This window comes from Anabrus simplex, chromosome 1 (assembly GCF_040414725.1).
Source record: "Anabrus simplex isolate iqAnaSimp1 chromosome 1, ASM4041472v1, whole genome shotgun sequence".
Taxonomy (NCBI): domain Eukaryota; kingdom Metazoa; phylum Arthropoda; class Insecta; order Orthoptera; family Tettigoniidae; genus Anabrus; species Anabrus simplex.
The window spans coordinates 535,382,133-535,396,148 of NC_090265.1; the positions used below are offsets into that span (position 1 = coordinate 535,382,133).

Below are 14,016 nucleotides of genomic sequence, written 5' to 3' on the forward strand. Positions count from 1 at the left end.
ACTTGAAAAGAAAATAAGGTGCCCTGCGAAACGTAAAAGAATTTCACCTATGTTCTTGACACGGCATAAGCCCAAAAGCCTATACAGCATCATGTCTAAGTACGGGCCGAGAAAGCATCAATGGCAACATTATACTTGAAAAGTCTTACCTAACATCACTGCTTCTAAGTGACAATGCACTTTTGGCTAATTAGATCACTTCTTTAACACTTACATTCAATAAACACATCCAAAGAAAGAGTATCACATAACACTGTGGAAGTAAATCGTTCTTGAATAGATTCTGTACCAGGCTTATTCTAAGTAAAAACTTGTTGTAGATAATAAGTCACAAGAAAGACATACATATGAAATCAATCACTTTTATATGCATCACAGAATAAGACATAAAATATGTTGCTCTATATACAGTAGTTTTTATGCTTTATAATATATGTAACGTACAGAAAGTTGTGCTACGCTCTTGTGAATTATTATCATATGTATTTAATTGTCAATTCATAATGACTATAGATTGTACTTAAAAAAGTGCGCGCGCGCGCGCGCACGCGCACACACACACACACACACACACACACACTCTCTCTCTCTCTCTCTCTCTCTCTCTCTCTTACTCTTTCTCCCCCCCTCTCTTACGACAGTATTTTTTTCAGTCTTTTCACCTTTTTCTCCACTTCTTTTGTCTCCTCCTTAGCACTCTGCATAATACGCATTATAACAAAAACAAAAAACAAAAAAGATCTGACGCATCAGGAAGGAATTGTCTGATGGCGATAAAAATCGGTGGGGTGAGGAAGACATAGAAAAACAAACGATCAAAAGTGCAGAACAATCAAATGATTTAATGCAGAGTTAGAGCATTACAAAGTGAGGACTTTAAGACAGTTTACAGCAACACGTGCCATGTGCGGCTGGGCATTATCCTGTTCGAAAGTAAGGCCTGGATGTCGCTGAAGGAACGGTAACACAACCGGCCTTAGAATGTCATCAATAGGCCTATACCGCTGTGCTATCAGCATGCAGGAATGACTACCAGAGGGGACCGGCAATCAAAGGAGATGGCACCGCAGACCATCACCACCTGTTGTGGGGCTGTATGGCGTGCGATAGTCAAGGCAGGATTCCCACGCTCGCCTGGACATCTCTAAACAAGTCTGCGGTTGCCGTCAGGGCACCGCTGGGAACGGGAATCGTCACTGAAGACTATACGTCCCCAGTCAGTGCAGTTCCACGTTGCTCAAGCGCAGCACCACTGTAATCTGGCTTGACGGTGAACAGGCGTGAGTGGTAAGCAGCATAACGGGTGATGCGAGTGCAAATTCCTCTCACTCAGGCATCTGTTGATGTCATGGTGGACACGTGTACGGGTCACACGCCAGATCGTTGATAACGACGACTCCGGTGCTGTGACAGCTGTTCTGAAAACGCTCTCCCCGTGCTGTTGTGGCCCTCGGTCGACCACTGCCGTCCTGACGCTGATGCCTGCCGTTGCTGACCCACGCTCGCCAGCATCGCCTGATCGCCGCATCACTTTGACCCAAATGTTCAGCGATTGCTCGATTCGACCAACCAGCTTCTTTCAATCCGATCGCACGACTTCTTTCAAACTCTGACATCTGCTCGTAATGAGCACGAATCCTTCGACGTGGCATTCTTACAGCCGACGTTAAGATAGCGCAGTCGAATGCAACTGCTACTTTGAGCATATGTTTCAGAATCGCGCCTTATGACTGGGATTTGAACTACGCAGAGGCCAGCGCGCTGCCACCTGAGCCAAGGAGGCTCTAACTGATAATATTACAGACATACGTATCAACTATCCTGGGAAATTAAAATCATCTGCCTCAATAGGCTACCTTCTAATCAAGACTCAGTGATGGGTACTACATCTGGGAAGCATGCTTGATAGTTAACTTCACATCGTCACTTCCCTAATACTATGTGCATTAATGTATATGCATTTAAGCATTTAAATAGAATTAGCTCCCTGAGATACTTGCTCTCTTTGGTAATTTTGTGTATTGTCATAGCCTTCTTCCTTCACACTTAATTTATCATTAACAACTGGCATATTATCTAAATCCACACCAATTTTGTAAGTACAGTAGTTCGCAAGAAATTTTACTTTATTAGTATTTCTGTTCCAGACTTTGTGTTTGTTCCCGATGTGTGGAGTTCAATCATCTCTCACCTCTGAGATATGCATTTTACAGTCCTTGATCCACATTGCAAAGATTTTGACTGGCTATTTTGACTATTATACAATACATGCTTCCTTTTGTCAGTTTGTGTACTCCAGAAATGAACAAGTTATTCTTTGTTGTACTGTATAATGCTTAATGTCTTCATTACCATCTAGCACACCTTATACTTCAGTAATTATGTTAGTTAACTCCTTTCCATGCTCCTCTTGAACTGCTTTTGTTATTTACTGAAATTCTTTAAACTGCTCATTCATGGATTCAACTGCCTCCTTTACTCTGCATTTCTTCCACTTGCACTTGTTTCATTTCATTTATCTGTGTTCGTACATTCTCCGCGACATCCTTCATCAAGTTTGATAAGTTTACATCGCCACTAAGTTTTCATCCTTTCAGTATTTCTGGTAATCACCATTCAAAACTTTCACACCCTGAATATAATTTTTTATTTTTTTTAGAAAAACTTCACACACTCACAGTGAAACCACTGTTCACAATTCCCATCACAACCGAGACCTTTATGAGTTGTTCTCTCTCTCTCTCTCTCTCTCTCTCTCTCTCTCTCTCTCTCTCTCTCTCCCCACACGAAGACACATACGTACAAAGAAGCTGCATACTTACTTTTCAGAACACCAGTTACATGGAACCTCAAAACAGAATTTAGTAACTACCATAAAATATGACCTTTGGTCATTTTCTCTACCAATATTGCTATTACAATATTATCCCTCTCTTACATTCCCGTATTCAACATTTTCCTGTTGTTTACAACTTTTTTGCTGGTCCCCTCAGATTTTCTATGCTCACAATGTATTGAAAACCTCAAATTTACATTAGCTGTTTTGCTGTTCGAGACGGGAAAAAAATCGAAGTAAAATGTTGTCACAACTAACATTCGAGTAACCACACCATGATAATGAAACCAGATACCACGAACTTTAAAACACATGAGAGAAACTAGCTGATAACAAATATCATGGGAAGCTACGCAAACCGCATGACAATTCTGACAAGTGGGTTGGTTACCCAAGAAATTTACATTTTTTTTTTTTTTTTGCTAGTTGTTTCCGTCGCACCAACACAGATAGGTCTTATGGCGACGATGGGATAGGAAAGGCCTAGGAGATGGAAGGAAGCGGCCGTGGCCTGAATTAAGGTACAGCCCCAGCATTTACATGGTGTGAAAATGGGAAACCACGGAAAACCATTTTCAGGGCTGCTGACAGTGGAATTCAAACCCACTATCTCCCGGATGCAAGCTCACAGCCGCGTGCCCTGACCGCACGGCTAACTCACCCAGTAATTTACATTTTAATCAGTTTTGGAGTGCATAATTATGTAGGAGGTAAAAATTTCTTCCAAATAAAATATAAAATAAAGTCAATTTTCTTTTCTTTAAATTCTGTCCTAAAATTAGGGTGCATGGATAATTTGATAGCACGTATTATTTGCGTGTATACGGTAAATTTTTATATTTCTGTTTTTTGTTCTTATCTGAGTCGAGCGGCCATCATTTGCCACGATCTTCTTGTGTTGCTTGGTTAACTTATTTTGTTAATGCTTTATTGTTAATGTTTGTTTTTCTGGCTAATAATGCTGGGGTGGGGGGAAGAAGGAAGGGAAAATTTTCACTATGGAAGAGAAGGTTCAAATCTTAGAAAAAAATTTGTTCATTTCGCAGAAAACGTATTGCAATGGCATGCGAGTTGCAGCTCTCTGTACCCTTGCAGAACAGAATGGAGAAAAACAGAGGAATCATATCTGGGAGAAAAGCACAGGAAGCATATCATCAAGTGCTTCAAAAAAACCATGCATCATATTCCAAATACGAGGAACTGGAAGATATAGTAAAAATTTTGTTTCAAACTTCAAGAGCCGCAGGCATCCCAGCTAGTGGTGTGTTCTTACGGGAAAATGCACATAAGGTGGTGAACATTCCTAGCATTGTAAATTTCAATGCATCCAATGGCTGGATGGACTGATTTAGGAAAAGTCACAACCTGTAATATTGTTTGAGGGGGAGAATCAAATGCAGTTAGTGACAAAACTGTGTACGAGTGGATGATTGTAAATACGAATCAAGGAACATGTTTAACATAGATGAAACTACACTTTTTCAGTGCGTTGCCAAGCAAGACAAAGGGGGATGAATGCCATCATGGGAAAAACAGCAAAATGGGCTCTCAGTGATGTTGGGAGGCAATGCTGATGGCTCTGAAAATCTCCACCCCTTTGTGATAGGGAAATCTAAAAAGCCTTGTTGCTTCAAGCATGTGAAATCATTACCAACTGTCTTTAATGCCAACCACAAAACATGGATGACCTCAGGTATTTCTTGACAGCAGTTGGCTGCTCTGGGAGGGAAAAAAAAGTACACAAAATAGGAAAATCATCATCAACCTTTGTCCTGCATATCCCATGAATGTTTATTTGAGGAACATGCAGTTACAATTTCTGCCTGGTAACTGCCCAAGCAAGCTGCAGCCTATGGATTTAATGGTTACACACTCCTTTAAGAAACTTTACAGGAAGAGCCTCGCGCAGAGAATTTTATTCCTTATGGATGCTGCAAAATATCCATAATCATTTTAAGTTTCAATCCTTGATGTACTTCACTTCATTGTGAAGTCTTAGAAGGCTTTGAAGCAAACTAACATCTCAAATTTTCCTGAAAGCAGGATACCAATTACAATACAGGGTGAAAGAGACAAGGCCGTTGGCAGTTACAAGTGGAATGTTGGCGCCACGTCAGTAGAGAGTCGCACGCCTCCCAGGTCGCAATGCACACCCTTAAGTGGTTCAGAATGGTGTATCCAATGTCATCCCAGACATATTCAACATGTTCTAGGCAGTCCATAGACACACATGCTGGGTGTCGAAGCACCATTAGAGGTGACCTGAACGCATATTCTATGGCTCCCCACAACATGATGCCAGGGATTAGGCCTATACCTGTGTCTCTTTCCATAATATGGGCAGGATCTGCCCTGTATTCTCTCCTGAGGCAAGTTCGTCCACAATTGTTGCAGCTGTCCCTCCAGATCCCACAAGTTGGTACTGGGATGGAGTCCCCTTCCGATGTCATCCCACACGTGTTCAACGATGGAGAGGTCTGGAGAACCTGCTGGCCACAGGAGGATCTCAACATGCTCTCGGCAGTCCATAGACACAAAGCACCATTAGAGGTGACCTGAACGCATATCCTATAGCTCCCCACACCATGATGCCAGGGATTATGCATGTTTGTCTTTCCACAATATGGGCAGGATCTGACCTCTGCCCTTGACACCGCCAAACCTGCACATGATGGTCATCGGAGGTTATGTAGAAGCGGGACTCATCACTGAGAATGATGTGACACCAGTCATCCTCTGTCCATGCCTCCCAAGCAAGGCACCGCACCACACACACACTGTGTTCTGGTGTCAATGGCAACCCACGCTTGGGGCGGTAGGACCCCAATCCGGCAAATGCAAGTCGTCAAGACACTGCGGGAACTCATAGGATGTTTTAGAGTCTCCATTACTTGTTCGCAGGTGGCGAGTATCCCGCAATGCTTGACACACCATGCGACGGTCCTCCCTCGGGGTGGTGTTTCTTGGTCCAAAAACCTGCACAACGTGACTGGGTGCCCTCATGTACCCACTGAGTCCAACATCAGGCCACTGTGTCATCTGAATGGCCCACATGCCTGGCAATTACACGATATGACCAACCAGCCTCATGCAGTCTCACAATGTGGCCTCTGTCAAATGCTGTCAATTGGTGGATAGGCTGTCTTAACGCGTCTGCAAGGCATCACGGATGCTTTTTTACTATACGTAGTCTCCTCTGCACATCTTGCTTAACTGTCTGACTCACAGCAGTTGACTGGTAACGACTAAACAACAGGACGGTGCCATCATGAATGCACTCCGGTGGCCGTTCTACACATTATAGATATCTGTAAATCTAATCACTTATTCACACATCAATGGTATGCATGTATACCAAAATGGGATAATATTGGACCACTCCTTCTGTGTGCTTTACTTTTTTTGTCAGGCAGTGTTTTTTTAACAATTTGCTTTACGTTGCACTGACACAGATAGGTCTTACGGCGGCGATGGGATAGGAAAGGGCTAGGAGTGGGAAGGAAGTGGCTGTGGCCCAAGCAAAAATAATTTCCATAACCCTTATGAACTTGAAACAACAAATAAAAGTCATTAGAAATAAGTGTAAACAGAGATTGATTCTGGACTATTTTGGTAGCAAGCAGTGATTTTGTAATTTTCCATCAGGAATAAATGTGTGTTTATGTTGTAATTGGGCACAATAGCAAGTAAGTTAAATGGTCCAGCCAGACAAACATATTCACCTGTGAGTGTGGGCAGTATAATAACACCCACGCTATCCCCTGCCTGTCATAAAAGGTGACTGAATAGATCCCCAGCGGCTCTCAACTTGGGAGCATGGGTTTGCGACCATGTGGCCCTAAGCTGAGTCCTGGCATTGCTTCCATTTATTTGTGCCAGGTTCCTCACTTCCATCCGTTCTATTTGACCTCCCTTGGTCAACTCTTGTTCTTTTCCGACCCCGACGGTATTGGAGCATTTAAAACACATGGGAGTTTTTCATTTTCACTCCCTTGTCTTTCTTTGGCCGATACCTTCATTTTTTGAAGTGTCGGACCTCTGTCATTTTTTCTCTCTGATTAGTGTTAATAGAGGATGGCTGCCTAGTTATACTTCCTCTTAAAACAATAATCACCACCATCGCCGCCACCAACCAGATTAAAAGAATATATTACACAATAGTTTAACTGCCTATCGGTACCCTTTTCCTGGTCACTGGATGAGCAGAATTACAAAGGTAGTGTAGTATCCACAGTTAATTTACATTAGAACTTTGAGGTAAGTAATAGGATTAAGATTGAAATACTCTATAAATTAACAATATGCATTTGTATAACATTTCCCTCCTTTTCCAGAGCATTTTTAATATATAGAAGTTGTTTTCCATGATTTAAACTTTCCCCAATTTACACCAGGATTGTTAGGGTCCCTTGAAAAGTGTAAAATAGGGATAATACTGTAATTTAGTTACTGAAAATCAGCAATTTATTCAGAAGCCATGAATAGTTCGTTTTTATAATTCCTTTCCAAATGTGACATATCTTTAAAAATAAGAAATTAAAATCTATACATATATATAAAAATAGACATGTGTCAGTATATTTTACCATGCAGCCCAAACTACCCACCACAGACCACTGATGCTTATGTGTGGTAGTAGCCTCGAGTCTCCCATCGTGTACTATGGTGGTTGTGTGTCTGTAGCCATGGTGATGTGGTAGATATGGGGGTTGAAAATGGCCGACTACATATAAAAATGGACACACGTGTCCGTGTATGTCACTTCGCAGCCACAACTATCCATCACAGACAACTGGTGTTTGTGTGTGGTAGTAGCCTTGAGTCTCCCATCGTGTACAATGGTGGTTACGTATCGGTAGCTGTGGTGGTGTGGGAGATGTGGAGGTTGAAAGTGGCCGACTATATTTTTTAAAAAAAAGACGCCTGTGCCTGTATATTCCACCATGCAGCCACAATTACCTATTGCAGACCACTGATGATTGCGTGTTGTAGTAGCCTCGAGTCTCCCATCGTACACTATAGTGGTTGTGTGTCAGTAGCTGTGGTGGTGTGGGAGATGTGGGGGTTGAAAGTGGCCAAATACATAAAAAAAAAAACCCTAGGTTTTCCCGTATATTTCACCTTCCAGCTACAACTATCCATTGCAGACAACTGATTATTGTGTGTGATAGTGTCGATAGCTGCGGAGGTATGGGAGATGTGGAGGTTAAAATTGGCCAACTATGTATAAATGTAGTGCATGTTTGTATATTTGCAGCCACAACTACCCACCGCAGACTGATATTTCTGTGTGGTAGTAGTCTCAGATCTCCACTTGTGCACTATGATGGCTGCATGTCGGTAGCTGCGATAGCGTGGGAGATGTGGGGGTTGGAAGTGGCCTACTATATAAAAAAATAGACGTCTGTGTGTTCATATATTTCACCTTGCAGGGACAAACACCAATTGCAGACAACTGGAGTTTGTGTGTGGTAGTAGCCTGGATTCTCCCATCATGCACTGTAGAGGTTCTGTGTCGGTAGCTGTGGTGGTGTGGGAGAAGTGGGGGGTTGGAAGTGATCAACTACATATACATATAGACGTGTTTGTCCGTATTCACAGACACAAATAACCACCGCAGACCGCTGATGTTTTTGTGTGGTAGTAGCCTTGAGTCTCCCATCATGCACTATAGTGGTTGTGTGTCGGTAGTTGGGGTGGTGTGGGAGATGTGAGGGCTGAAATTGGCCGAGTAGGTACACAAATAAACATGTGAGTTTGTATATTTCACCTTGCATCCACAACTACCCATTACAGACCACCGGTGTTAGTCTGTGCTATTAGCTTCGAGTCTCCCTTCGTACACTATACTGGTTGCGTATCTGTAGCTGTGGTGGTGTGGGAGATGTGGGACTTGAAATTGGCAGACTTCGTCACGAAATGTATTAAAATGAGTGAAAATGTACCGGAAGGATCGGAACTAGAATGTACTCTAGCAGCTGAGATGTGTACTCCAGTGATCTCCCTAGGACAATTGTAGTGGGCGCACCGCCCTGCCATTTTAACAGACCACCTAGCTGACATAACACAGATACATGCTAGATACATACTATTTTTGTATATACACTGACTGACAGAGCAACTGTAACATCAAGAAGGAGTGGTCAGAACTTTATGCCAATTGCAGGGTAGACTGACGTCACTGAGGTATGCTCATGATGTGAAATGCGCCGCTGTGCTGCGCACGTAGCGAACGATAAATGGGACACGGCGTTGGCGAATGGCCCACTTCGTACCGTGATTTCTCAGCTGACAGTCATTGTAGAACGTGTTGTCGTGTGCCACAGGACACGTGTATAGCTAAGAATGCCAGGCCGCCGTCAACGGAGGCATTTCCAGCAGACAGACGACTTTACGAGGGGTATGGTGATCGGGCTGAGAAGGGCAGGTTGGTCGCTTCGTCAAATCGCAGCCGATACCCATAGGGATGTGTCCACGGTGCAGCGCCTGTGGCGAAGATGGTTGGCGCAGGGACATGTGGCACGTGCGAGGGGTCCAGGCGCAGCACGAGTGACGTCAGCACGCGAGGATCGGCGCATCCGCCGCCAAGCGGTGGCAGCCCCGCACGCCAAATCAACCGCCATTCTTCAGCATGTGCAAGACACCCTGGCTGTTCCAATATCGACCAGAACAATTTCCCATCGATTGGTTGAAGGAGGCCTGCACTCTCGGCGTCCGCTCAGAAGACTACCATTGACTCCACAGCATAGACATGCATGCCTGGCATGGTGCCGGGCTAGAGCGTCTTGGATGAGGGAATGGCGGAACGTCGTGTTCTCCGATGAGTCACGCTTCTGTTCTGTCAGTGATAGTCACCGCAGACGAGTGTGGCGTCGGCGTGGAAAAAGGTCAAATCCGGCCGTAACTGTGGAGCGCCCTACCGCTAGACAACACGGCATCATGGTTTGGGGCGCTATTGCGTATGATTCCATGTCACCTCTAGTGCGTATTCAAGGCACGTTAAATGCCCACCGCTACGTGCAGCATGTGCTGCGGCCGGTGGCACTCCCGTACCTTCAGGGGCTGCCCAATGCTGTTTCAGCAGGATAATGCCCTCCCACACACTGTTCGCATCTCCCAACAGGCTCTACGAGGTGTACAGATGCTTCCGTGGCCAGCGTACTCTCCAGAACTCTCACCAATCGAACACGTGTGGGATCTCATTGGACGCCGCTTGCAAACTCTACCCCAGCCTCGTACGGACGACCAACTGTGGCAAATGGTTGACAGAGAATGGAGAACCATCCCTCAGGACACCATCCGCACTCTTATTGACTCTGTACCTCGACGTGTTTCTGCGTGCATCGCCGCTAGCGGTGGTCCTACATCCTACTGAGTCGATGCCGTGCGCATTGTGTAACCTGCATATCGGTTTGAAATAAACATCAATTATTCGTCCGTGCCGTCTCTGTTTTTTCCCCAACTTTCATCCCTTTCGAACCACTCCTCCTTGGTGTTGCATTTGCTCTGTCAGTCAGTGTATATATATCACTGCGTGCTCCAAATTAAAATGTAAATACTAAAAAACCATTTATTTAAATGATAAATCTTCATTATGATCGGCATAATTGCATCAAGTATATAGGAGTTTAAATTTTAGTGTCGTGCGCGAGCGTTGTCTGGATTAGTGTGGAATCGCACGGGAGCTCTCAATTCCTCATGATGACACATACCTGTATGGCACTCCACAGCAACCGAGTGGTAAGTCCTGGAGTTTGATTACGAACGAGCAGTAGAACACTAGAAGTTCATGATATTCTGTTACGTCTTGTTCGTGACAACACTAAAATCAATTTTCCAGTTAATGTTTTAATGTTTACCTGTCTGATATTATTGTTAATGCCCTCTGTGGATCAGTGGTAGTGTCGGCCTCCGGATCCCAAGATAGCTGGTTCAAACCCGGCAGAGGTCGTCAAATTTTTGAAGGGTGGAAAAAAAGTCCGTTGGACACTTCATGTCGTATGATATTGGCATGTAAAATTTATCTGATGATATATTTGGTGTTTACCCGAAAAAAATTCACTAGAACTAAGCCTCGGATACCCAAAGGAGGTTCGATTTACTCTGCCATTAGTACGCCTAGAGTAAAAAGGAATGTTGAAATTGATGAGCACGCGGCTAGGTAGCATCAAATTAAAATGCTTGCACACAATAGCTGAGTCTATAGGATTATTATTATTATTATTATTATTATTATTATTATTATTATTATTAATGCAAAAAGAAGCAATAGAACACAGAACAACTAAATTTAAACAAGCACAAAGACTTACCTGGCCAACCTATAAAAAAAATCTCTTTCGATAAACGCTAAGCTGAAACACTATAATTCCATAGTTAAACCAGAGGCAACCTATGCTAGTGAAACTTTATTCAAATTAAATGTAAAATCTACAACAGACAAATTACAGAAAACTGAGAGAAGAATTCTTAGAACAATTATTAATAAAAAACACCAAGTTGATGGACAGTGGAGATTGTTGCCTAACAACATTGTCTATCGTGAATGTGAATCAATAATATCTACAATGCGTAAAAGAAGAATTTCCTTTTTCTGTCACATATCAAGATTAGCAGACACCAGGATATTGAAACAACTATTCGATTACTTTTTGAAGAATAAAATCAATAATAATTGGTTCAAAGAAGTTCAGGACGATTTGGAAGAATTGGGTATAACTCGGCAACAAATCAAAGACAGAAAAGAGAAGAGGATTTTGAAGAACAAAAGCATAAGTCTCAAACTAAAAGCAGTTGAACGGAAACAATATACTATATCGGACACACAAAGGGCTTCCAGGTCGGAGAGGATGAAAAAGTTCTGGGAGAAGAAGAAGAAGAAGAAATTAACTCAAATGTATTGATTTCAGTGCTCCAATGTGGGCGTAAAATATGTAAATAAATAATAATGCCCTGAAGGGAATAAATTGACATTTTAATTATATTCTTTATGTAGTATTTATTCCTCGCCCAGCTACTAATTCCTGCCACCCAGCTGACGAATATTTCTGGGGAGAACACTGTACTCGTTGGTTTTATATACCATCTTTGATTCATCTGGCAGGAGTATGGTGATCTCAGAACCATAACAGTTTGCTACTTAAGTACATCTGTGAGTCGTCGTCATCATCATCATTGTACAGTTCCAGTTTCCCGGGTACTGTTAATGAGCCTCTTCCACTTCTTTCTGTCCGTATACAACTTGTCATGGAGAACATCATCCACTGTCCATCCTCTGGTAACTAGATCAACCTTGGTCATGCCCATTCATCGGGTTTTAGGTCTTCCTGCAGGTCTTTTCCCCTCCACCTGTCTTTCCAAATTTCTTCTGGCTGTTCTTGTAGGCTCCATCCTCATCACATGCCTGTATCACCGTAGTTGGATGTGCCAATTTGGTCTAATAGGGATGTCTTTATTCCGGCTTCTTTTCTTACCTGTTCATCTTGGTCTTCTGGATGGTGGATCTAAGAAATTTATCTCTGATGCTTGCAGTCTTCATTGATCTCTTTTTGTGAGGGTGCACACTTCAATACCATAGGTCAATATTGGTATAAAATAGCCGTTAATCATCATCAGTTTGGCCAGTCTTGGTAATAGGTAGGGACCCTCTTAGAGGCAGCCCTGCCCAGGGAGTGGCGCCCCTGCCTATGTGAGTCCCAGAGCACACTGACCCAGTGTGTAACATCTGGTAAAGCATCCCAGCACAGGGTAACTAGTGAAGACCTCAACGGCAGCAAAAGCAGAGAATATGATTCGGTACGGTGGAGGTGGCGAAGGAGGCAACCCAATCCTCTGGGGGTAGTACAGATGGAACCCACTGCCTTGTGGGATGAGGAGGGATCCTCAAAGGCTAAGGGAGTAAACCCCAAAAGAAAATCCTCAATTACGTTAGGACCAGCAAGCCAGTAAAAGAGGTTATAAGTAGTTGCTTTCAAAACACACATATCTGTGAGTATTTTCTGTAATTCTTGAACATAAATCAGATACTTACTGAAACAGCTTTTTAACAATATCACTGAGGCATGATCCTAACCAGCAAAGAAAAAGGAAAATAGGTTTCCATACCAAGAATTCTATTGATCTCAATTTTTGTTTTTTGTTTTTGTTTTGTCATTTTGTTTCAAACAATTACAATTTCAGTGAGAATAGCTTATAGTATGACTATAAATAAGGCCCAGGGTCAAACGTTCCACTATTGTGGAGTTAATTTGAAGGATTCCTGTTTCACATATGGTCAGCTCTACGTTGCTTTCTCTCGTGTTGGACAAGTAGAAACTCTGAGCATGCGCCAGACAAGACATCAAATGTAGTGTATAAGAATGTTTTTCATGAAATTACTTTGTGTATAAGATATTTATGTACCCTGTAAAAATAATATAAATAAAAGAGGAAACAGAAAAGGCACGGTCTTTTGATGTTCATCTTCTGTATTATATAGTGAATACTGCAGATGTACAAAAAATACACAATAAAGCAGGTTGTCTTCAGCTAGTGTATCAATAAACATTAAATTTTTAAAATGGAAACTTTACCTGCATTATATCTCGTTGCACCATCTGCAGCTTCTGCGTTGCAATGATGTCCCGCCTAGTTTCTGAAGTAGAGTCTCTACGAGGTTGTTCAAAAGCACTTATACTATTGTCACCAGTGAAAGAGAAAGGAGAGGATTCCTTCTTCATAGGTGATGATGGTTGCGAGTGACAAGGGGTAGAGCTGCCTGATGTGAAGTTGCCTTGCCATTTACCACAGCCAAATGAATTGAGAGCCCTGACTGCTTGAGAATTTATTGGTAGTGGACGAGCAGTCAACTGCCTAATATCCTAGAAATATTTAACAGACCAGTAAATGCAATATAATACTAAATACAGATCACTTTTCATAAAAAATTCTATAGCACTCATTTTAGGCTTGCAGAACTGCTTCTAACTAATTCATCAAAAAAATCCAAATGTTACAAGCATGAAGGACTGTGATGCTGGCATATTCTAGCACGAGGGCAGATCGAATATAAACGGGAATTATTTCTTCAAATTTATTGAATCAACAAAAAAGAAACACATATAGAAATAACTTTTCTACACAGCGTCCTGCCTTCGATACACATTTTCTCCATTGGATTGGTGAGTATCTGATGCCATCTT

At 42.6% G+C, this 14,016-nt stretch overlaps 1 protein-coding gene across 3 annotated transcripts in view; it reads right to left on the reverse strand.

The window, feature by feature from the left end:
• Tsc1 (tuberous sclerosis 1 protein hamartin) overlaps positions 1-14,016 on the reverse strand; it is a 442,531-nt gene that overhangs the window by 104,997 nt on the left and 323,518 nt on the right. For all 3 annotated transcript variants that reach the window (XM_067135484.2, XM_067135485.2, XM_067135482.2), the window contains one exon: positions 13,408-13,695. In XM_067135484.2, coding sequence (XP_066991585.2) covers positions 13,408-13,695 — 288 coding nt within the window. The remainder of the gene's footprint in view (positions 1-13,407; positions 13,696-14,016) is intronic.